The 25,853-nt window shown below is 45.8% G+C and overlaps 1 protein-coding gene across 6 annotated transcripts in view; it reads left to right on the top strand.

Moving 5' to 3' along the window:
- ADGRF5 (adhesion G protein-coupled receptor F5) overlaps nt 1–25,853 on the top strand; it is a 101,260-nt gene that overhangs the window by 21,568 nt on the left and 53,839 nt on the right. For 3 of the 6 annotated variants that reach the window (XM_048219550.2, XM_057304045.1, XM_026507301.4), the window contains exon 2: nt 23,041–23,166. In XM_048219550.2, the coding sequence (XP_048075507.1) occupies nt 23,065–23,166 (102 nt within the window). In that variant the 5' untranslated portion in view covers nt 23,041–23,064. Of the gene's footprint in view, nt 1–8,167; nt 8,692–23,040; nt 23,167–25,853 lie in introns of those variants that run through there. The other 3 variants (XM_026507302.4, XM_057304044.1, XM_044387177.3) reach the window with 2 other exon arrangements.

Genomic DNA, 25,853 nt, shown 5'->3' with positions numbered 1-25,853 from the left:
AAGGAAGGTGAGAACAGCGAATGGACCGTTGACCAAGGTGACGTGGAAACCATGGCGAGCACCATGAAAGCTGCTTTGGGCAGTGTAGTAGACCCACGAACAACACGGATTTGAACTGCACAGGTCCATTTATACATGGGTGTTTTTCGAGAAATACATCATTGTAAATCTATTTTCTTCTCCGTAAGATTTTCTTAATAACATTTTCTTTTCTCTAGCTTCCTTTATTGTAAGAATACAGCATATAATACATACAATGTACAAAATCTGTGTTAATCAACGGTTTATTTAATTGGTAAGGCTTCTATTCAAGAATAGACTACTGGTAGTTTATGTTTGGGGGGATTTTCAACTGACCAGGGGGTCAATGCCCCTAACCTCCACATTGTAAAAGGTCAGCTGTCCCAGTGGAGGAAGACTGGCTTGACTGATTTTGGGACCAGAGAAGAGGAGTGAGAATACGGAGACAAAAATCTATGTATTCAGCTCTTTGCTTCAGCTTTGCTGTAATGGGGAACAGGAAAACGCTGCCGTCAATGGAGACAGAGAGAGAGACGTATGTCAAAGCAAGGCTTGTAAAGAGAGTTTCTGGAACATGTTTGTGTGCTGCTGGGACTGATCCAGTGCTGAGGAAGTAAGAGGAAATGGGACCCAGAGCCAAGTGGAGGAAGAGGCAGGCCAGAAGGAGCAGGGACGTGTCTTCTCAAACCAGAGGGAGGGCCAAAGAAGACAGTGCAGGTGCAAGAGGGGGTTGGAAGTTTACGTGTAGGAGGATGAGGGTTGCCACTCGATTGATTCTGTTTTCTCAGTGAAGTATGAGGCAAGGCTACTGCAAAGAGTGAGGAGAGAAGAGGAGGTGTGAAATAGCCCTTTTGAGGAGTGAGAAAAATCACATAAATAATGAGAACGTCAGGCTATGTGACTGTAGCAATTCCACCAACAATTGGCAGGATTGCTGTCCGTGAGCTGCAGGTCTGCTCCCAGACACGATGAGAACTGCTTTTGGAAATACTACCCCCATATTCCCCACTTCTCTCTAACCTCATTGCCCTTCCTTTATCTTGACTCTCTTCCATATAGAAGCTTCTTTGATGACTTAAACTAATTCGTGCTTCTATACAACTCATTGGAAATGGACAACATGTCAATTGTTCAAAGGTATTGGAGTCAGAGTAGGGCTGTGCTTCACTTAAAGCAATTTGTCTCCAAAAGTGTAATTTTAGGCATTAGGGTCAAATGGATGCAGGTTTTCCTGTTGCTTCTCAAATCCCGCCACAAAGGTGACAGCCTATACTCCCGATGTTACCTGGCCCCATATTTTTTCAGACCATCATGGTGCCATTCACCACACTTTCCGTTCAGCTGCATCCCAACATGTTAGAATTATTTATCTTTCTTCCATGAAAGATTACAGGCGCTGGAAACATTGGGCTACGTTATGATTTAGGGCATCATTTCAGGCACTAATTAAGTTGTGAACCGAGCATCCTAAAGAAAGGTCTACAAGTTTAATACAAGTTTAATATCATCTCTTTCTCTTACTCAGAAATCGTCACTCCACCCTGCCCTTAGGTACAGGGATAAACTCCCTACCTCTACTGTGCAGTTGTCCCAGTTTAGAGTTAAGAGGAGAGCTAGTTGTCCAGTATCCAGAGGGGGCGGGGTGGGGACGGGCACCAGGGCACAATGTCCAAAGTCCTACATGGGAAGACAGAAGGTCTAAATTCCAATTCTGGCTCTGACACTAATGGGTGTTGCGACCTTGGTTGCCTCCCAACGTCCCTCTGCCACTAGAGAGCTGGAATGAATGATCAGTGGGCCCCTGTATAGAACATTCTTTGATTCTTACTTTTATCCTGGCGTGAATGACTCCTCAACTCATATTTATCTAGTGGTGTTGGCATCATGGCTGTTTCACTAATCAACTTGATAACATGTGAGGGAGAAATTACCTCTGTAATCAGAAGCAAACATAGGGGAAATTTTCTTCTGGGGTCAGAAGAAGTGTTGTGGCCCTGAAAATAGGAGGGAGCAATGGAATGTGGGTGGGAGTTGCCTTTATCGGGACAGGGTTTTGCAAGTCCAAACTGGGGGCTGCCACATGTTTGCATACGACGCTCTCTGTTATGTGAGGTATACGGTAGGTGGTGGTGAAGATCAGATGCACAACAAAGAGCAGAGGTTAGAACAGGAGTGAGCACCCAGTGTGCGTGGACAGAAGAAGATGTGCTCTTTAGAGGAAATGCAGCTTCCTTCTCCATAGGTCCCTGCCCAGACCAAGATAAGAAGGAATACACATGTCCTCAAATAACGTGCTCTTCCCCGTGATGCTGACAGAAGTGTGGGGGGAAGGACTGACGGAGGAGGAGTCATTGACAAATTTGGTCAATCAATGAGTGATGTCATGTCCATCCGAGCTGCAGCGTGTGAGTGACATATGTCATACTGTGGGCATCAGCAAGCACTTCCTGTTACACGAGTAGCATGTCACCTGTGAGAACTAAAGGTGGAACCTGAAGGCTGGGGATGGCTTACAGGACACTGATGGTCAACCCTCCCCAATGAGAGGTCAATAAAGGTCAAAAGAGGGCTGTTGATGATACCTCTATGGAGCCATGTCTTAAATCTGCCTCCATTTTCCCCCATGTGCTGTCCTTCCCTCTTCTGGGAAAATGTAGGAGGTAATACTGGGCATGGAGTCCAAAACAGGACTCCATTTGGAGTGTGCTTTGGGTTTCTGACAGAAGCCAGAGCCATCTCTGGGAGCATAAAAAGGCGACTACAGTGGGGCTGTCAACTGTATCTAACTGGTTCGAAAGATGGAAGCTTTGGGATCTTCCACAGCAAAGTAATATAACTATCTGGAAGGTATATACACAGAGAAGGTGTAATAACTCTTGTTTATCCGTCTCTTGGTGGAATGGGCCCAGTAAACAGCAAGTGCAGATTAAACCTGAGAGGCCCCAGCTGAGTGTAAATATGACCAACTCCAATTAGCAGAGACGCTGCCAAGATATACACACCAAAGATAAGAATAAGACCATTTGTATACTATAAAACTGCCCAATTATTTGTTGGTTCCTTCCTTGCATAAGGACAGGTCAGTGCCAGAGGGGAATTTTCCTGGCCTTGATATAGAAACACCAAAAGAGAGCTGACCCTGGCCACAGGGGTCAAAAGGGTTACCAACATCTGGTTGTAGATTAAAAAAAACAGGGCTTGCCCTGCCAACACATGGAGGTGGGAAGGTTTTGCAAGTTGAACCGTTATGTACTTTTGTACGCACTTCTGCTGTGTATACTAATGCTGTGGCATTCACAAGTTTGTGTGTCATACTTTCAACTCCTCTTCTTTAGTGAACAAACTGGACATCCCTGCTCTCAAGGAGCTTACATGCTAGTGAGGGGGATGGAAGGTGGAAACAGACAATAAACAAAATAAATAAGTACATTATTGTGCATGAGAGGTCTATGTGATATGGGAAAAACAGGGAGGGAGGATTGGGAAATGTGAAATGGCAATCGGCAAAGACCTCGGTAAGATAGCATTGTGGGAATGAGGTGAGGGAGGGAGACGCAAGGATATCTGGGCAAAGAGCATTCCAGGCAGAGAGCACAGCAAGTGCAAAAACTCTGAGATGGAATTGTGCTCGCAAGGAGGCCAGCATGGCTGGAGCAATGTGAGGGAGGGGAGAGAAGTAGGAGGAGAATCGAGGGAAGAAACAGTGGGAGGAGCAGAGGTGTCTGGGGGTGGAGAAGAGGCACTGCAGACCCCTAAAGGGCCTTGGACTTTGACTGTGAGTGTTGGGAGTGCAGGAGGGCTGAGTATAGGTGGATCTAACATAGCGTACTTTTTATGAGGACCATTCTAACTGTAGTCTTGCACAGAGACCAATTAGAGGCCACGATAATAATGCAGCCAAGAGATAATGATGGCTTGATGAGAATGATAGTGGTGGAAGGGGTAAGAAATGCCCAATCATGCATATATTTGGAAGGTAGAGATGATAGGATTTGATGACAAATTATAGAGTGTGCGAGGGAGAGCTCGAGGATGACTCTTTGACTTGTGGTCGGAGCAACCTGGAAGGATGACTGTGCCCTTTACTAAGATGGGAGACAGCTGGAAGGGCTAGTTTGGGAGGGCAGATCAGGACTTTAGTTTTGGTCACGTTCAGTTTGAGGTCCTACTGAATACCCAACTAGGCAGATATCAAGTGGGCAGTTGGACACATGGGTCAGGAATTCAGGAGAGAGGTCCGTGACTAAGACGTACATTTGGAAATTATCAGCACGAAGATTAAAACCATGCCGGAGCTCACCTGGGAAATTACTATCAGCAAAGAAGAGTTGCAAAGACTGAACCATGGGACACGCTGACATTAAGAGGGGGACCAGCAATGGATGACATGGAGCCGTTTTATTTTCTTTTTGCTTTTATTGATCGCCTACTATATGCCAGCAGGGTACTAGTTGCTAGGCAGACAAGAAATAAGACTAGTCCCTGCCCTCAGGCTGCTTACAGTCAATGCATTAAAATAATCATTTGGATGCTGTGTGGTAATTGCAAAAGACCTGGACCTGGAATTACAGGTCCAGGGAGAAGTAACACTTGTCCCAGGCTGGGAGGGATAGGAGGGTCCTTGGAAGAAATAACATCTATAATTTAAAAGGAGACTAAAAGTTACCTAGGTGAGCAAGAGGGAAGGGCTGGGCAGTGAAACAGTATGGAGCATGCTGGAAATACGTGTTAATTTAGTGCCAACATTTCTGCCTGAGAAAACAGCTCTGTACGGAATGAGGTGTGATACCCTCAAGCCTGAAGAGACAGGTCATGCCTACAAACACGTATAACATGACTGGTGGATTAATTACTCTGAATGCACCTCCACAGTCTGATTGAAGAACCTGGGGTGGGACCTGCCGCCGACTCCAACACCTTAGAATTCAGGAGAAGGGCCTCTGTCACAGCCACTGGAAGCCTTAGCTGCGCCAGGGCAAAGTCTCCCCATCAAGCCGCTACTTCTGGGTTTCAGCCGAGACCATCTGGTGGTTCCATTTTTTATTTGTCTTTGTTTTCATTGTCAAGTGAGTGGGACAAGCACAGAGTGTTCCTAGCAACAAACGGGACTGTGGGTGAGAGAGGAATTGCTCTTCAGGGAAGCAAAGGGACAGCCACCTTGACAACGCCCCGTTCCATGTCAGAGAGCCAACTGCGCCCACAGCCCACCCACAAGCCAACCCAAGCAGGAAATCTCAGAGCTTTTTAAAAGAGGCATTTACTCGCGGAGCTCACTCTGACGGTGGGGTGTTTCTTCAGGCGAGACCTTGGTATTTACAAGAAGAGTAACAAAAAGACTTGGATATCAAGCTCCCCGACATTGTTACTCTTTTTGTAAATTTCCCTTTGTCCTGCAGTGCGCTGACCACCTGGCATTTAGTTCTATCCTACAATTACTTTCCAAAGCGGTCAACTGGCAAAATTCTTTTAGTGTCCTTTACTACCACATTAATGCCCAGTATCCTCCTGGTTTTTCTTCATTCCCCCCAACACAGCCAGTGTCATTTATCTACATTTATCCTAATCCACTCAAGTTACCCTCAAAGGAACCAACTCTCATGACAAAGACAAGATGTATTTCAAAGGCACCTTCAAAGGGCCCATCTCTGCTGAACTAGAGGCAAACCTGGCAGAAAACAAAGGCGAAGACACCACCAAATCCGTACAGGCAGTTATATTATGACTACAAAAGTCTCCTTTCCACAAAGGTAACAATTGCCAACACTTACACCTGCTCCCTATATGCCGGCCACTGTTACAAGCATTTTAATCTTCACTGCAACCCTGAGGTAGGTACTATTATTACTCTGATTTTACAAATGAAAAAACTGAGGCACAGAAAGATTAAATAACCTGTTGAAGTTCCATGGAGCTGCTGGTGGGCAGATCTGGAGTCCATACTCTCAACCCCAGGCTCCTCGGGGTTTTCAAGACCTGGGTGCTTTTCCACTACTTGTATTTAATATTATACATTTTTAATGTAAGAAAGAATCTGGGGTATCTTTGTCCATTTCCTACAGAAAAAGTTAATACCTTAAATATTTAGCACGGGAAAGTATTTTGGAATATTTTAGAATATGATTTAAGCCATTTGGCTCCTTGTGTATGTGTTTTAATGCTCTTCCTAATATTTTTTTAGGCCAAGAGTAGTATTTTATATAGACTCAAAAGGTTTATTCTTCATGGTGATTCACTCCGTACTATTTTTAGCTTTTAGCTACAAATAATAGAAACCCCAACTGGAACTGGATTACATAATAAGAACTTTTATTGTGCCGCTAATGGTAAATCCAGAGGTAATGTGCATCCAAAACTGGCCTCACGTCCAAGCACACCCCGCTGTCCAATAAGGAGAATGAGATCAGCATGGTTTAGACCAATCACGATGCACTCCGGCCCTAGGGAGCAAGTTGCCCGAGTTCCCCAGCCAGACTTTGGGCTGGCAGCAAGGAGGAAGTGGAGAGGGAGCTGGGGTGGGCAAACACCACATCTCCCAGGGACGATGTTATAGGATTTCTCTGCCTTCAGTGCCCAGGGATGCGCTTGGTCACGTCGCTTCGAAGAATGAAGAGGGAGACAAGATGACGAGTGGAGGGCAGCAAAAAAAAGTTTATTGAGCAATAGTACAAAGCTCCTGGGGAGGGGGGGCCCGAGAGTGTTGACCCGGAGTTTCTAAGATTAGGGGTTTTTATGAGCTCTTTTGCAGAATTCCTTAAGCAATCAGGGTGTGCTGACTCGTTGCCAATCAGGGCTTTGGCCACGTATCTGTCTACCTATTAGTTTCATGTCAACGTGCTGATGGTCGTTCTTGCTGGCATCTGGGGGCTTAGGTCTTAACTGCCCCTGGCCAGTGGTATTGAGAAACGCCTTGTGGTTGTCTTATTTTAGGCTGTTTTGCAGAAGTCATTTCTGCAAAGGCTGCAGAAGAGAATGCTAGTGTGGTCCAGTCTAAGCTGCAAAACAGGATGTCAGTGCTGTTTTATTTTAGCTGTCCTGACTCCATATTTTCTTCTTGGAGACCCTGGCCCTGACTACCTAACTGTCCACCCAAGTCCCGACAACGACACGGAGTCGACCAGAGCATGTACAGTTGCGACTCAGCACTGAGAAGTAGAAATTTATTGTAAAGGTTCATCCTCTTTCTTCGTCAAAATTCTTAATATCTGTCTCAAGCCTGAGTACTAAGGGAGTTGGTGTGGCACAGGACAAGATTATGAGCTTGTAGGATTAGAGCCCCAGTCCCCAGAGAGTCACAAATAGTTCCGGAGCTCCTCCTCTCTGCCAGGCTCCCACTGGAGCCCATAAACTCAACAGGACTGTTCTCCACTTTCACACATAATAAAACCAAGTCTCAGGCAAGCGTTGTAATGTGTAAAAGGCCACATAAATAGAAACCCGTGGGACTACAGTTTGAATCCCTACAGTCTGACGCTGGAGTCCTTACTCTGACGTGACAAGGGTTTCTCTAAATACAGCCTGGGGCCTGCCTGTATCAGACTCCCCTGGAGCACTTACTTACAATGCAGATTCCTGAGCTCCAGGCCTCAGTCATCACCCTCTCTGTGCGGACGGGGTCCGGAGTAGGAAACTGAACATTGCCCACACTCGCATGTAAGAACAAGTGAATGATAATCAATGCCTTCTCATCCGTGTTTTGACCTTGGGCACGTCACCGTTTCTCCTTGGGTGTAAGTTTCCTGACTTGTAAAACGAGGACGGGTAGGTCACTTCCAACTCAAAAACTCTCACTATAATTTATCTTTAAATCCAGCAACCTGACTGAAGACTGTCAACTGAGCCTTTTCCATGTATCTTCTTATCTTTAAATATTAGTGTTGTTATCAAGATGACGCTTGAAGCATCACAGCAATTGAGGCATAAATATCCATAGAGTTTTCCTAGAAATCTGAGAGAACCAGCTGTCCCCGTCGTGTGTTAGATTTGAAGTATAGCTCTCTCTAAAGCCCAGGGCTAGGACTAATGACAGCCTTAGGTCTTCTCATACTGTGGGGAATTTTTTTTTTTTTTAATTCTCTGACTTCTTGACATTGCCAGACACAAGGACCCATCATTGTTTTCCTCCCACTCCGAAAACACAATCTAATTTAGTGAACGTCTCCGAAGGTTTAAACAAGGCATCCCACACCACTCCTTAGCGCTAACCCATTTGGGGTTTGCTTTGGTTTCATTTTCCTGATTTTTTTCTTTGGTGAAAGAAAAGCAAGGACCAGGGGCATTGGCCAAACAAGTCTGGCCACTCAGTGGAGAGTTTTCTAGATAAGAAGGATCTGAAGGACTTCCCATGGGCGTAAGGGAAATCGCACACGCCATCCGGGGAAGAGGACCAGGAAATCACTTCTTGTTTTTCAAACAGCAGCAAGCCTTTCACGGATGGTGCTGTGAGGCTCGGAGGACCACGGCAGGGGAGGCTCGGGAGAGGGGTGAGGCTGAGCTCTGCACGGAGCTGCCGGTCCTGCCTGAGCCCTCACAATGAAAGCTGCTTGGCTTTGCCTTCATCGGGTGTAGGTTTTCTTGGAGACCGCAGGGCAAATGGCCTCATAGTGGAAACCTGGATGGTTTTCGGCGTCTGATCAGAGCAGAAGCCACCTTGGGGACTGCGGTGCTGAACAGGTAACACGTCTTCTCCTGCTGTGGTTCACCTCCCTCTGTAGCAAGACCTCAGGGGCACCTCAGTCCCTTCGACACTCCTTTTAAGGCATCACCCACTTATGATCCTCTTTGCCTGATTTTCTTTTGCGTAGCTGTGACATGTGTGTTGCCAGCATAAAGCATATTTGGTCAAGAACATTGTGCAGGCTGTTGGCCAAGTTGATGGGACTGTGTTTCGAGAGACTGAGTATCACGCTACCAGCTGGCATCTTCTAAGGGTTTCCTCTATAATAAAGAGAGCTTTCCTTTTTTTTTTCCTTTTCTTTCTTTCTTTTTTTCTTTTTCTTTTCTGTTTTTTTTTTTTTTTTAATGAATTTTCCCATCCCTGAAGCCAGAAAATACCATAAAACCAGAGCGCTTGTGAATGCTGCCCTGAGTGTTTCCATGGCCAGGCAGCCATGTTGCGGTTGTGCTGACGAAGCAAGAGGCTACACTGAGCATTCTCTCAGCTCCCAGGCAGCCACTGGGACAAGGGGTGAGCTGCAAAATGTTCAACTGTCACCTCTCACCCATGACTGAGGCGAAGGGTTTATGGTCCGTGCTAGGAAGGAAGTCAAGTAAAGTGCTGGCTTTGGGAGCTGGGCAGACTTGTCTTGAGCATTCTAGAAGGAGGAAAAGCTCTCCGCAGTGCGGCTTGCTTAAACTATGTTTTCTCATGCTTTGTAGAAAGCTAGGCCATGCCACTTCACTGGCATTTAGTGTTTTCCTTTCCTAAAGGGCTCAAGTTTTTGGTCTTTCATTTCTGAGTTATACCAGTAGTGCATGAATATATTCCTACGGTAATGGAATATCTCACGCTCTCCAGTACCTGCTCTTTTCTTCTCCTCCCCCCAGTTACCCCATCAACAGTGCATCTTACCAGTTATTTCTGTCTTCTCAGCTCTCCGGACAAGCCAGGGCACAGAGTACAATAAATTCCCACTGCCAGATTCATTTATCCATCTTTAACAGCACCTTCCTCACTAAAAGATAAAATGACACATGGAGGGTGTGAACAGCTCTTTTAACACTTAGAAAAGTCTGAAAGAGTTTTACTCATTTCATCATTATTACTTTTGTGTTGACTTTGGCTTTGGCAAGTAATATTAATAATGGCTCCCCATGGATTAAACTCTAGATTTTCCAACTGGAGGTTTGGCTGTCTTTCTTGAAGGCATCAAAGGCAGCCTTGTTTTGGAAATGAAAGAAGAAAAAGAAAGGAAAGGAAAGAAAAGGAAGGCAAGGGAATGGAAGGGGAGGGAAATGAATTAGATAGTTGGATGAATGCATAGCTAACCAGCTAACTAGAAGCTAGTTAGATTAAATGGTTGGTCCAGGGAAGATAGGATGAGGGTGGGAGAGAGTCCCTTTTTATTTAATGGATGATGATTTTTTTTAACAGATAAGCTCACTTTCTACCTCTTTTAGCCTTCTGTAAAAGAGTGACCTTTTATTTCCCCCTATGCAATGTTAGGAGACAAGTGAAGAAGAAAAAAATCACTACGCACAAGCTGGTATGGGTCATGCAGAAAGAGTTTGGGAAGAAGCTACAAATAGACACTGTCGAATCCGAGAATAATTACAAAATACTTTCAGTTGTTATTTGGTATTTTCTTGGCCTTTCCAAGGCTTCCCTACCACCAGACTAGAAGGCCACTTGGCCCTGCCGATTTGGGACATTGTATAGTGCTTCTTGAAAGTCCTGTTAAATTTGCCTGCCCGGATCCCTCTCCCAGGCGTGGCTAATCCGGGTAATCACTTTGCCATACTGCATGGTGCTAGCCCCGGCAGAGACTGCCCCTTCTTTCACCCCATCGCAGGGGAAGCAGATATCCTGTCTTGTTTTACGGAACACAAAATCGAAAGGTTCAGAAATCAAGTGGTTTGCCCAGCATCACACAATGGATCTTTTTGGCTCACCAAGATAAAAAAATAAATCCAGGTCTCTGGCTTTCCAACCCCATTTTTGGGTGTTAATGAGGATAGAAGGCATGGGGAGTAGAGAATTAACGTGATTGGCTGGATCCTATCAGCTTTGTAGCAACCTGGATGTCCAGTTTTGCTGGAGTTCTATGGTCCATCAAGCTATTGCCTGGACCACATTTTCGCAAATTCCAACACTCGCTGTCCATTTGTATCACCCCAGAAATTAACGAAAAGAAAACAATGCTTAGACACATCCCTGGAGCAACTAAATCAGAATCTCGGGGCATGGCATATATATTTTTTAAATCTCTGAAATGATTCTTTTATATAGCTGGGGTTGCGAACCACTGAGTCTTAACTGTAAGAGATAAAGTAGTTAACTGGAGAAGCAGAAGCAATCCTGATCATGTGCCCAAGAAGCTGGGGCAGGAAGTGCCCGCAGCTGTGAGCACGTGAGCAACGTGTAGTAGGATTCTGGCTGCTGCTGCCTATGACAGGAGCAGACCCATCTCACACCTGCACGTGAGAATGCAAGTTTTCCAACTCCCCGACAGGGGCAGTGCACCACCCCTGACTTCACTGCCCATACACCGGCTCGCTGTTGCGTGCGGATTTTTCAAAACCAGATTAAATGTTCTAGGTAAACAGGATGTGCTCTTCTAGTGTCAAATGATTAAGGGGGTCATCCATTTTATTCAGTGTCACTTTAACATGTGTGTCCCAAGCCCCAGAAATACTAATTATCCGTTGCACGATCTGCCGCTTTCTGGATTGATCTACGTATGGATAGACAGTAAATCAGGGTTGTTTATTTTAATCATGAAACATTCCCCTAGAACCTGCCCCCCCCCCCCGCCACCGACATCTCTCAATATAGTTCAAGCTAATATGGCTCCTCACTGTCATGTCTGTGTCCCGTACAGAGAGCGCTAGGAGGGGCTCACACAGCTTACGTCCATGTCCCTGGTGCCTGTGGGTTTCGGCACATAGAAGGTACTGCAGGAGGGCTTGTTGACCGAAACATCTGCATGGACTGTGGGTACACTGTGAATTCACAAGTTATTTACCAACTTGGCATTTCAGCTCACATGGCATGATTCCAGTCATGAAGGTTCAATCACTGACATCTTGCCTATTTCCTAAAAAATCATCCTCCAAGTGAAACCTTCAAAGGCATAGCTTGGTGGAAAGATCTGTACTGGGTAGACTTGCTAAGTGCTATGGAATTACCAAGGCAGAGAATCCTTTCCTTTAGTTAGCTTACACTTTAAGATTTTATTTATTTATTTGAGAGAGAGAGAGTGATAAAGAGCATGAGCAGGGAGAGAGGCAGAGGCAGACTCCCCATTGAGCAGGGAACCGGATGCAGGGCTCGATACCAGGACGCTGGGATCACGACCTGAGCCGAAGGCAGTCGCTTACCCTACTGAGCCACCCAGGCACCCCAGTTAGCTTATACTCTTCATAGGAGGCAACACACAGGCAGTGGGAATTTTAATAATAACTGATAATATCTGCTGAGTGTTTATCATGTGCCACTCTGCTCAGTGCTTTACAAAGGCTGTTTGTTCCAGTAACCTATATGTTACTCACAGAGATGTGCAGGGTAGTCAGGAGAAAGATGCGTTTCTGGAGGAGACAAGAAAAGAGGCAGTATGCTGTAAATATGAGGAGTTCAGACTTTGGCAACAGACTTCACTATTTTACCATCTGACCTGGGGTGTGTTATTTAATTTACTCATGCCTCAGTTTCTTCATCTGTAAAAGGGGGACCATGATAGTTCTACCAATGTAGGATTTAAGGATTAAAGGAGCCAAGTGTTCGCAGAGTGCTTAGCCTAATGCTTGGCATGTGGCAAGAGCTTGATAAATGATAGCAATTGTTGCTGTTACTAAGGAAATAGCAAGACCCAAAATGAGTCAAGCTCGGACAGGAGGAATGGGACGTTTCAGTTGCCAAGAATGGTTTGAGAAGGAGCTGAGAGGCAGCAATCCATTCGACCAACATTTATGGTTAATATTTATGACACATTTTGCCAAAGAAGGCACAATGAAAGCTTGTGAGTGGGCAGCCTGCTCTGTGTCCAAGCGTGGTGGGAGAAAAACGTGGCAGAGCTGGGTTCCCATTTAGGTTGTGGCGATCACGCCCGCCAGGTGAAGGAGCCCAAATATTCCCTGGTCACTTGAGAATGTTTGAAGGATTTGAATGCGGTAGACAGTAATCTATGGAAAATAGGGTTCTAGGCAAATGAATCTGCTGATGGTGTGCTGGGTTATTGAGTGGGTAGGGGAAGGAGTGAGGAAGCCAATCAGGAGATTGCTGCAACCATCCAGGTGTGAGGTGATCGTGTCCAAACCACGGTGGTGGCCAGGGGACAGCAGGCAGCAGCGGAGGCAATGACAGGACTCAGCGCCTGGTTGAATTGCTGCTCCCTCTCCTCTCCTGCTCACTACCTGTGGCGTGGTGAGCCCGGGAAACCAGACAGCGAGACCGGCCATTGGCAAATCTGGAAAGAGGAGGGAGCCGCGAGAGAGAAGAATGACATTCAGTTTTGGGTGAGCTGAATTTTGACCCAGGTGCGAATAGTATGGTGGGGGAGACGTTCCTGATAGGTAGCAAAGAGATCAGGGTGGAAATAAAGCTTTGGGAATTCTCACGTAACTTGGCAATTAAAACAACGGAAAGGGGCAAGCTCCCTAAGAGAAAGGGTCTCAAGGGGGATGAACTCAGGACCCGGGACAGTTTTTGGCAGGCCCATGGTGGGGCAGTTGTGGGGAATCATGTGAGGAGGAGGGAAAGGAGCAAAAACTGGAGTGATGAGAGACCCCGGGGGGGGGGGGGCGGTGCACCATGAAGGAGGAGACACTAAGTGACTTCAGAAATCAAGAACCCAGGGAGGACGAGGACTCGTGAAGAATGGCATTGACGAATATCACACTGTCCAGATTAAAGAAATCTTGGAATGTTTGTGACTTCTTAGGGTACTGTATTTTTGGGGGGAAAAAAATAGTAGTTTTTTCATCTTGAATCACATGCACGCTTTATTCTTGAAGTCTAACAGAATCCCTAGAGGGGGAAATGAACATTTCTGAGAAATGAAGTCACTGGCCAAGGACAGCAATGCCTTGTCTCAGGAGACAGAGTGGGCAAGGGCCACTGAAAGCAGGAGACACAGGGGGCTGCCAATTATTAAAATGTTGGAATATTTGAAACCATGTTGTAAATTGCTCCCTTGAGCCCCTGGAATGCCCAGCGTGGTCCCCGCCCACCTCTACCTCAGCCACCCAGACCTCCCCACTATCCAGAATGACGGCCTCCAGGCCTCTCTCCTGCATAGTGACCAGAGGCTGCTCCGATTGGTCCATTATTATTATGATTAATACTTCAGTGTTTTTTTTGCATCTCGCTGAAGCGTAGAACCACAGAACTGTAAGGCTTGCACCCATACCCAAGCCCTCTGATACTCTCTCCAGCGCTACTGCCAGACGCAGGGCTACCCTCCCTCGCAACTGGAATGCACCCCTGGCATTGTTTTGCCAGGGCTTAGGGAAACCCCTCCACACGGCAAATGAAAGTAGCAAGATAGACGAGATAAGAGCTGAGTTAGGAACTTCATGTTTTCATAAAGATGGCAATCTCTTGCTTAAAGGTTAAAACCCTCCAGGGATTTACAACAAGGGAAGAAGTATAAAAGGTTATCAACCCTGCACACATGTGCAGTGTGTTTTGGAAAACTTGACCCCATTGTGTACAAACAAATGTTCCTCTGTAATCTGGGAGTCCTGTGCCGCCCCGACACAATGCTACTGCAGGACCCTAGTTCAAGGAAAGGGAAAATTAAATAGAAAAAAAATTTTTCAAGGCAGTCCTTTAATTGCCATTGTGGTTCGTGTTCGTGTTAAATAAATATTTAGCTTATCGCTCTGCATGTGCAAGGGATGAATCATCTAATTAAATAATGTCAGCAAAGATAAGTCTTATCACCTCTGCAGTTGAAAATACGGATCTAAGACGGCAGGTTCTTAAAGTTATACTTGAGGATTTTTAATCTATCTTTCTACAGTTTGGGAGGGAGGTTACTGATGGTACCCTGTGCCTCATGGAGATGAGCGAAGAGTAATAATCCCAGCAAAATTTGCAATTCCTCCTGAAATTTGGTATTACTGTTTAGCATCTGTCATCAAAAGGAATCTGCTTTGAATTATTTTCGAGTCGTAGAATGATGCATGCTTTTATCTATTTTCAGTCTCTCACCTACTATTTTCATCAGAAGTACATGTTTAAAAGAATAGCTACGTGACCATGTAGTCTGTACCCCAGAACGTGCGAAACGGGAATAGGGAGACAGGCCAGTGGCTTTTTTCGAAGGGGACAGTAGCTTGTCTAGTGAGCCAGTCACAGGCCAAGCGTTAGTAGGAGGCATGGCTTCCCTTGATGGAGTCCTCTCGTGCCATACAGTTAGCTCCTTTCTTAAAAAGAAAGTCACACATTTAACATCACTACTGTGTGTGATGGGAGAGCCGAGCAGGGTACACATGGGAAAAATCTCCACTCTCTCCTCCACCTTGCAACCAAATTTCTTCAGTTGTATACCCTCGCCGTCTCCACGTCCTCATCTCCCACTCAATGTACACCTGCCCTCAATGTGATTTCCTCCCCACTCACTCCAAGGAGAGCCCCCTTACTGAGAATACATCATGTGTCCAAATCCTATGGGCAATCTCAGCCCCCTTCTTATGGTCCTTTCAGCACCACTGGACGTGGTTGGCCATGGTCTGACCGGATCTTCCCTGATTCCAGGCTCTTCTAGCCTTGTTTCCTTCCTGCCTCTCTGGTCTCTCACTCCCAAACATCTTGGCTCAATCACCTTCTTTGACAGGACCTCTGGTTGTTGGAATTCTGTGGGCCTCAGTCCTAGGCTGTCATCTCTATTCCCTCTGCCACTTACTAGCTGTGTGATTTGGGGCAAAATATTTAACCACTCTGTGGCTCAGTTCATTTCATATCATACTGTTCATTAGATATCATACTAAACCCCTTGCACTGTAATTGCTGTGGGGACTAAAAGATTTAATACAGTCAATGCTCAACTCGGTGCCTGGCACCCAGTAGGCGCTCAACAATGGACTAGTGTTCTGATTACTCTCCTTGGTCACAATTTCACAGTCATAGTGAAACAATGAATTGTGTCGCTGATTCTTCAGTGATGCTTATTTCTTCCATTAGACTCTAAGCTCCACGGAGACAGGGATCATTCCCTTGTTTTCTATTGCTTCCTCTGCACCTAGCAGAGTGCCCGGCACTCAGCAGGGCTTAATCAATGTTTGTGCTGAATGAATACAGAAATGGATACATGAGTAAGGGAGTAAATAGAATTGCTCCATGATATACTTAGAACAATAAATATAGCACAAGGAGGAAGGTTAAGGACCTCGATTAAGAGCGGGTGTTTGGAGGAAGTAGAGACTATTTATAGCTGAACAGATCAAGGAACCTCCAGCCAGGAGGATAGAATTTGAATATGCAGTGATTTTCCTGAGTCCCAGAGGCAGGGAAAGATGGAGATTACCAAACCAAGTAAATGGCAGGATTATTTTGCCAAACACCGAAAAATAGTTTGACAATGATAAATGCCCCTCTCCACCGCCAGGATGAGAATTCTCAAAGATTAGTTTCTGCATTTTTACTTTTGCATGAACACTGGAAAACCCCTTACCCTATTTTCAATTATGAAAAATCAACCCCCTTTGGTGGTGAAAATCTGATCAATGCTTATTAAATATGCTTGCTCTGGAATATAAAATCCAGGTCATGGAAGGCCTTGAGTATCAACGAAAGCAATTGCTTCTATTCTAAAAGCAGTGGGGAGCTGAACAGGGCATAACATGTGAGAAGGGCGCTTCTGGAAGATTAACCTTCTAACCATGTAGACGATGGGGCAGGAGGGAAAGAATGGAAGCCATTGCAATGGCTCACATGAGGGGCCTGAACCGTATCGTTAAGTAAGAGGTGGGCGGGATAAATGTGAGAGAGAGTTTTGGTTAGGCTCAGAAGTCTAAGTGATGTTACCTTGCCTTTGAAATAAACGTGAGAAATTTTAGACTCTGAACAGTAATGGGACTTCAGAGGCCAACTCCCATATTGAGTGTGGTCCACTCTCTGCCTTTGCTGATAACACAGTTGAGATTCTGAAAGATGAAGCGACTTGCCCCAGATCACACAACTGGTTAGGGGCAGAGTGAGGCTAGAATTCATAGTTCCAGTTGCCTGATCAGTGTCCATACAGAGAAAGTTTTCCGCTTATTCCTGTTGATATCCCACCAGGAAGGCCTTGTAACCCAAAGGGTAGCCCTAGCGGGATACACTGTCTGGCTTATAGTTTTGCCACCACTGTGTGTCAGCTGTGTGGCCTTGGTGAATTACTCCTCCTTCTAACTTCCCATTTCTCCCTCTGAAAAGTAGAGAGAATTGAGTGGTATTGCAGGATCTTCGAGAGGGTTGAATGACATGATCCTTGGGGAGAGCTTAGCATCACGCCTGGAACAGAGTGAACACCTCCTAAATCACAGGGATCCATACTTCTCAGCAGCATCATCTTTGATGACAATGACTATCCACAGTCCTATCAGAAATGGCTTGCCTGACTGTAGGACACCATTATTATCTAGAATTTTAAGAGTGCTTGGTTGGCCTCCTGAGTCCTGACTTTGAGGCTCACAGCCCTTGCTAGGCCTCAGTTTTCTCATCTGAAAAACTAAGGGGTGTGGAGGGTGGGGGCAGTGCTGGGACTAGAGATGAATTCTAATTTGTCTTCCAATTCAGACAGTGTGTGTTTACGCTCTGTTCAGATACACCGATAATTCATTGTTCAGTTTTCATAAAAACATACTCGGAATAAGCACTCAATAAATGTTGAGCAGCAGACCAGAGGATCACACTCACCCTTTTTAAATAAAAAATAGGGGAGTATCAAGGCGCCCGGGTGGCTCAGCTGTTAAGCGTCTGCCTTCGGCTCAGGTCATGATCCCAGCGTTCTGGGATCGAGCCCCGCATCGGGCTCCCTGCTCAGCGGGAAGCCTGCTTCTCCCTCTCCCACCCCCCTTGCTTGTGTTCCCTCTCTCGCCGTGTCTCTCTGTCAGATAAATAAATAAAATCTTTAAAAATACATAGGGGAGTATCATTTTTATTGAATTCCAATTAGTTTTCCAGGGCTGCCATAACAAAGTCCCATGGACTGGGTGGTGTAAACAACAGAAATCTATTTTCTCACAGTCCTGGAGGTTAGACTCGGAGATCAACACGTCAGCGGGGGTGATTTCTTCAGAGGCCTCTCTCCTGGGCTGCTAGATGGTCATCTTCCTCTGTGTCTTCCACGTCCTAGTCTCCTCTTCTTATTATAAGGCCACTGGTCGTAGGGGATGAGGCCCCCCTGTAATGACCCCATTTTAACTTAATTACATTTTTAAAGACCCTCTCTTCAAATAAGGTCACATTCTGAGGTACCGGGGGTTAGACTTCAACATGCCAATTTTGGAAGGACACAACTCGGCCCACAATGATGACCAGCCCCTTGTGTGCCCTTTTGTGCCTTCTGGGTATGATCTCCAACGTCCACAGTCATGCTGCAGGGCGGGCGCAGTGATCCTTGCCATTCCTATCCGCAGACTGAGGCTCGGTGGGGCCAAGCGTCTCACCCATGGTTATGAGTGGTGGAGCTCGAGTCAGAACACAAGCCTGTTTTGCTTCAAAGCTGGTGTTCTTTCCACTCCAGTCTACTACAGGAAAGAGGGAATCACCTGAGTCCTAACGCCACCCAAGTCTCTTTCCAAGTCACAGCAAAAATAGCTCTGCCTTCTTTGGGGCCAGTCATTGTTCGGGAGAACAATGTCCTCCTGGGGACCGTGGCTGAGCCTGCGTCACAGTGGTTGGGCAAGCTGCTCAAGGGAACCCCCGCGAGGGGCGCAGGGGACTGCTAAACCTCACCCTTTGGGCTCCTTTTGTTCCCTCTGCTGATGCTGTTCTCCTTTGCCTGAGGTTCTCTTTTCTTTCTCTATTACACATGAAAGCATCACCCATCCTTCAGAGTCTGGCCACAGACCCCGGTCACTGCCAAACTCATCCCGCTCCACCTCCCGCCCCCATCCTCAGTTCCAGGCATTCTTATCACTTGTACACAGCAGCTCACTTGGGAGACAGGCCAACGTGGGGGCGGATCTGGCTCTGTTACTTACTAGTTGTGTGTTCTGGGTGAATTCTGCAACCTCTCTGGGCCTTCGTTTTCTCACCTATGAAATAGGATAAAAATACCTATGTCCCGGGGTCATTGTGAGAGGCGCGCTAAGTGAGTTCACCTATTTACTGCACTTAGCACTGTGCCTGGTATATAGTAGACATTCAGTACGCAGTGGTTTTTACGTTGATGTTTTTCAGTCTATGTTTGGCATCTTACCAAGGAGACTGAGAGCTTCTTGGGGGCAAGGACCAGGACTCATTTCAATTCATGATGGCAGAGCACAATTTGGGGCTGCAGAAAACACTCTGTATTTGTCAGCGCCTGAGTGCGCAACATATTTGATACTAGATGAGACGTAAAATACAATCTCAAGTAACAGCGTCCGCTATGGGATCGTATCAAAAACTATTGGGTAGGGGGCGCCTGGGTGGCTCAGTCTCTTAAGCATCTTGATTTTGGCTCAGGTCATGATCTCAGGGTCCTGAGATCGAGCCACATGTCAGGCTCCGTGCTGAGCATGGAGCCTGCTTCAAATACTCTCTTTCCTTCTCCCTCTGCCCCCACCCCCCATTCATGTGCGCTCTCTCTCTTTCAAAACAAACAAGCAAAAAAACAACAAAAAGCTATTAGGTAGATCACCTCGGAACCCACACTTCCATTCATCCATTCATTCATTCACCATTGACTAATTGCTTTCTAAATGCATTTCTTCAAGCTTCCATTTCTCCATGGTTTCTGTAGTAGAGAGAGCTATAGGCTGGTGATGGAAGGTTCTAGAGTGCAGGGGAATGTGGAAGGAGCCATAGATTGCTGAAAATACATATCTGCAGACCTCAGACTTCCCTATGCATCAGAAACAGCTTGGGTGGATACAAAATTTTGGCTCCCACCCCCCTAGAAGTTCTACTTCCATTAGTCTAGGTAGATTTTAAAACAACAAACAGCAAATGGAAAAAGGAAAATAAGAAGCTCCCCAGTTGATGGTTCTGGTGTGCAGCCAGGAATAAGAACCATTGGAGGAGATGATGCACAAATACCACGGGGAACTTTTTTCCCTAGGCAATGCTAAGGGGAGGGACTGCGCTAAAGGCTAAAGGCTAAAGTAGGGAGCAGAGCCCTGGGCTGGAGGCAGGAGGAGGCACCAGCTCAGAGACTGAGCAAGTATGGGTTCACATTGTCACCTCACCTTCCTCCTCCCCAAGAGGAACCAGGAGAGTATCCAGGCTAAGGACCCCAGGAGAGGGGGTGCTAAGGATACCAGAGAGCACGAAAAGGCAGAACTGTGTAGAGCTTAGGAAATAAATCGTTTCCAGAATGAATCCACTATTGCCTACTTAGATGGAGCTGGAAATTACAACTTGATGATGACTTTGGGACACCAGACCTCACAGACGTGGCCATTTTGTGAACATGCTTTCCACCTTGCAAAGGCATGCGAGCTCATTTGCTCCTCTTCCCCTCCCTCCCCCTCTCCCGCCAATAAAGTCTGGACAGGTCAGGGCTGATGAAGGGTTTCCAGGAGAGCAGCTGATTTGGAGCACTGGTGGTACCTAGGATTTAGGAGATTAGTTTCCTGGTCTGTTTCAGGCCAGTTTCACAGTGGCGGTTCCTGACGCATAATCAGCCTGCAAGAGAATGTCATTATAGGACTGCTTCAAGGAAACCAGACCCCCACCTTGCAAATGCAGTGCTGCTGGGAATCCTGAGGACTTATTCCTGGCATATGATGTCAGGATGTTTGATTTCCCTTTCCCCGTCTTCTAACTTCACAGACAGGAAAATAGGACCAGAGAAGATCCGGAAGTTGCTCATCACCCCAGGGTTTGTACTGAGCATGAGATCATACGTCCCAGCTTTTTCTAAGACACAGCTGGCTCATTCACGTTGGCAAGTTTCATTAGACAGTATCCAGGACTTATAATTTAAAAAGAGAAAGAAATTGAGAGCAACATCAGATAATTTTTGTTCTTCTCTGCCTGTTTGTTTCTGTGTTTCTTGGCAGTTGTCTGCCATTTAATCCAGGAATGTAGAGTGAATGTGAACTTCTAGGGGATTTACAATTAAAGGGACCCTACTGAAGATACATTGCCTTGCATCTGGGGTTCCACTCCCTGCCTTTAATCGGGTGAATTTGGATTTTTTTTTTTCACCATTAGCCAAGTTGAACAGCCTCCATTGGCTCCTCATGGATGAGAATACATGTGAGCTGAGGGTTAGTGAAAGATTACTGCTATAGGTAAGAGAAGTTTGTCTTCAGGTATCTCCCAAAATGTAGGAACTCCAAAAGCTGAGCTGATCTTCAGCTGGTATCACTGTTCTGATTGGCCAGGCCAATGGTATGACCAAACAAACTGGTTGTCAAATATTTTTAATATTACCTTTCCATCAACATGGTGGCATTCTTTTTTCAAGTGCAGAACCCACCCCTTACCCTTACTGTGGAAGCGGTGACTGGGTTTCTGTTCTCATTCTCCTGCATCCAGAGAACATTCCCTTTCCCACAGTGGGGTCCCGTCTCCATCCTATTGACTTATGAGTTTGTTGTCACTAAACAGGTCAATAGAGAGAAGAGTGTTAACTTCATCAAGAACTGTCCCTAGGGAAGCTGAGGGAAGACGGGGACAGTGAGCAGCATTGGCCATTGGCCTATACCAAAGGACCAGACATGACCATTTGGAGACATTATAATTCTTGCTAATTCTGACCCCCAGTGCACCACTGGGAAATGGTGGAAAGGGTATAGAGTTAGCTCTAGTCCCTCTAACCCTGGGTTCCTCCCTGGCTGTCACAGGTCAAGGGAGGCTCATTAAACATTCAGTTACTAACTGCTTCTATCTGGAAGCAGCTAGTCGAGTGCACTAAGGTGGGGCCTGAAAAGGTTAAATTGCCTCCTACGTACCCATTTCATCCCAGGAGCAGTTGCTATCACCAGGCTCGGTCTGCTCGATACCCACAAAAGCCTGTTCCCTTTGAACAAAGGATCGGTTGCTACGCTTGCCCTATGACAGATGCATCTGGTTGAGATATCTATTCTCGTAACCTAAATTGCGAAGCATTTTCCAAAACCCATTGAGTTGCAGAATTTTAAAAATGTATTTTGATTGCCAGATCTGCAAATTGGGTCAGTTTTCCAGGGCCTTATGCTTCCCTCTTTTCCACTGGGGAAGAGGAAAAGAAGGCAGCCAGCAGCTGGTGATTGAAACACGATTCTCCCTGGCGTGTGAGTCTTGGCTACCATCTGTGTGTTATCCTGGCCATGGTCCCCTGGCACTCGCCGCAACGCCTGGGCCGAGGCCCGCCCTTCCTGATGGCTGCCCTCTGCACTCCACCAACGACCAGCGTGAGCCCACGGCAGCCTGCACCCCTCGCGGCTCTGGATGGGTTTTAATCATCTGAGCCCCAGGAAAGTCTGCGAGAAAACAAGAGGAGGTGTAACTCTTCCCGTTTCACAGATGGGGAATATCGGGCTCAGGGAAGATGAGTGACTTACCCAATGACACACCATATACAGCGATCTTGGATCTTAATGTGTATCTTCTGTCTCTTGGTCTACTGCTCTTTTCATGGAAGTACATGGCTGTAAAAATGTCAGTGAGGAAAGGAGTCTGTACAAAGCTGTTTGTCCGGGTCCGCAGACCCGCGAGGGTTGGATTAATGCAATCTGATACCCAACTTGTTAAGAGCAGTGGTGATTAATCTAGTCACCAAAAAAGTTCATCTTGATCACCAGCATTATAGAGGTAGCTGTCAAAAACCAGTGCGTAAGATGGGACACGTTATGTGAATATCCCACCTTATGCGCTATATTCCTATAAAAGACTATAAAGTACGGCTTATATATTTGTGACTAAGTCCGGGATTTTTCATACTAATGAGTCATAGTCCATTAATATGCATCATGAGGTCAATTTAATGGGCTGCTACCAGAATTTGAAGGAAAAATGGGTGAGATAGGATAGGATCGAACTGAAAATATCAGAGTGCGATGTATTTAGCAAAGGTAAGTACTGTACTCTGGATCCTTTTGTTCATTTCTTGTGTACATGTTATTCATGCCCCTCCCGTTGTTCTCCTCTTTTTGTCATGTGACCTTCGAAACAGGGTTTGCTAGATCTGTCTATGTTTGATAAACAAATTCTTCTATCTCTAAACTATCGTATTTACATTTCAGGCAAAGCAACTCAATCCTAAAGAAATGCAATCCCCAAGGAGAACCACATTGTGCTTCATGATTATTGGGATTTATTTTTCCCAAGCTACACTGAACTTGAAGTTAGAGTCTATCGTTCATCCCTTGGTGAGTACACCCATGTCAGCTAAATTTTTCCTTGTCAATTTTTTCTGATTTCCTGGGAATGTCACAGACGGAAATTGCTTTAAAATAAATCTTTAAGGCCCTTGAGAAAATGTTGCAAATGTGGGGGAAAGGGTGAACATAAATGGATGTCAGTGTGTCTACTGGGCTACCACTTAGCATACTCTGACATTAGTGGTGGTCAAGGGAACAGCCCCCAGCCTCCCTCCTTAACTAAATGGCCACCTTGAGACCTGAAACTCCACTCTGAAACTGACAACAGTGACTAGAAGGCAGATGGTGAGAGTGGGCAGGACGCACGTTCTCAAAGGATTCATTCAAACTTGATCATCAGACTAGAATGCATTTCAGAAGGGGCACGTGTGTGTGTGTGTGTGTGTGCGTGATAATCACAGGCTGATAGAGCCGATGGGGCCATAGATGTCATTTAAACATCTTGCTGACAGATTATCAGGTGGTTTTGTTTTGGCTTTGGGAAGTTCATGGGATATTAGCTTAACGAAAGAGGGTGATGAACATTCCCTTACTCCTTATGGGAATTATTAGTTACTCCTTCCTGAGGCCACCCCAGACACCAGAGACAGGGCATGTTACTCGTTATGAAATCTTGGGAAACTGATGTAATTCTGTGTCTCCATTTGTTCACCTGTAGAACGATGATAATAGTACTGATTTCCTGATTGCTAGGATAATTGGATCAGTTAGTATTTGTGAAATGCCTTAGAACAGTGCCTGGCACGCAGGTTTTTTGCTATTATTATTTATTGGTCCCACTGTAATGGCATCTTTTGCTACCGATTTTTAAAAAAGATATCTAAGTGCTATTTTATTCAGTCACTATGAGAGCTCATTGGTACTTTCTGGCATCCTAGAATGTCGCTTTTTGCTCTGCTTTGTACTTCTTCGTTTTAATTCTTTGTCATCTATTCCAACGATCAATCCTGGTGTTTGGTAAGACATTTATTTATCTATTTATTTACTTATTTATTTAGAGAGAGCGCGGGCAGGGGGAGGGACGGAGGGAAAGGGGGAGAGAATCTCAAGCAGACTCTGCATGACTCGATCTCATGACCCTGAGATCATGACCTGAGCTGAAACCAAGAGTAGGACGCTCAATTGACTGAGCCTCCCAGGCGCCCCCAGTCCTGTTTTTATAAATGTGCTTGCCTGATCTTTGTTCTTTGTTTAGCCTTTAATGTAGCACTTCGTGTTAATGGTTCTCTTACAAACAACACGGGCATGAAGTTTTTTTTCTTTTAAACCAAACCTGAGTAAATCCGACTTTGATTTGGGAAGCACAAATTTATTTACATTTAATGTCATATATAAGACGCTCGATCTTACTTTCAGGATTTTCTTTTACAACTTTATGCACTTCCTCCTCTTTTCTGTTTTCCTGTCTTTCATTTGACCTCGGTTTTCTTTGTCCTTTTCACTATTTCTTTCATGACTTGGGAGCTATACACCGTGTGTCTCTTCTCCCAAACTCCAGTGTGGGCTTCACCTCGTGTGACCGTATGCGGCAGCTTGCTCAGATAAATAGGAGAGAAACACTTACCCTTCCTATGAATTCACAGGGTCAGTATAGTGCTCTAGTTACTCAGGCCTGGGCGGGCGGGGCGGGGAAGCCTCAGCATGAGGTCATCTCAGCAGTGGGGTCAGCTGTGCCTCTGTTCCAGGTTTTCCTAGCACTCATGGCTGCAGTGGTGCCCTCTCGCCAGGCCAGGCTGGTCCTCACTGCGGTGGTCCTAACAAAGCCCCTCCATCTGTCTCGGGGCATAAGCTGGTCAGGGGATAAGCCAGTGACTTCCCAAAGTTGCTGGCGGAGTTCAAACTCTGTCTTCCTGGGAACTCCCACCACCACCCCAAAAGGTCCCACATTTCCTCTCTAGATCTGCCTTTGAGATATCATATCTTCATACAACCCAAAGGCAGAAGACTCCCTCATTAGAGAGATGACCTTGAACCTACCTCATCAACTTATCCTGCCCTAAGCAGCTCCTCAGTTCCCAAGGCTGACCTTCTACCTTTTTAAATGCAACACGTAGTAATGAGCTTTTAAAAACTGTTGTGGTAAACATGCACACAATTTATCATCTTAACCATTTTTAAGTGCATAGTTCAGTAGCCTTAAACAGACCCACATTACCATGCAACCCATCTGCAGAACTTTTTCACCTTGCAAAACTGAAAATCAATAGCTATTAAACAACAGCTTCCCATTTCCCCCTTCCCCTGGCTCCTGGCAACTGCTATTCTACTTTCCCTCTAGGACTTCGACTACTTTAAGTCCCTCATGTAAGTGGAATCATCCAGTATTTGCCCTTACGTGACTGATTTCACTTGGCATAATGTCCTAAAAATTTACCTATGTGGTAATAGGCATGAGAATTTCCTTCCTTTCTTAAGTCTGAATAATGATCCATTGTACGTATATCCCACATTTTGTTTACCCATTACCCATTCATGGACACTTGGGTTGCTTTCTAGGCTATTCTGAATAATGACGCGGCTCTGAGCGTGGCGCACAGAAATGTGGGGTGACGGGCTTTCAAAGTGCGATAATGTAGCTTGTCAAACATCAGTGTGCACATTAACCCGTCTGCGCACCTTATTAAGATGCAGATTTCAACTCAGGAAGTCTGGGGGGCGGCCCGGATGCGGCCTTT

The sequence above is a fragment of the Ursus arctos genome, unplaced genomic scaffold (assembly GCF_023065955.2).
Source record: "Ursus arctos isolate Adak ecotype North America unplaced genomic scaffold, UrsArc2.0 scaffold_29, whole genome shotgun sequence".
NCBI classification, from domain to species: Eukaryota; Metazoa; Chordata; class Mammalia; order Carnivora; family Ursidae; genus Ursus; species Ursus arctos.
The sequence above is the reverse complement of the archived record's forward strand: the minus strand, read 5'-3'. Positions and strand labels throughout refer to the sequence as shown.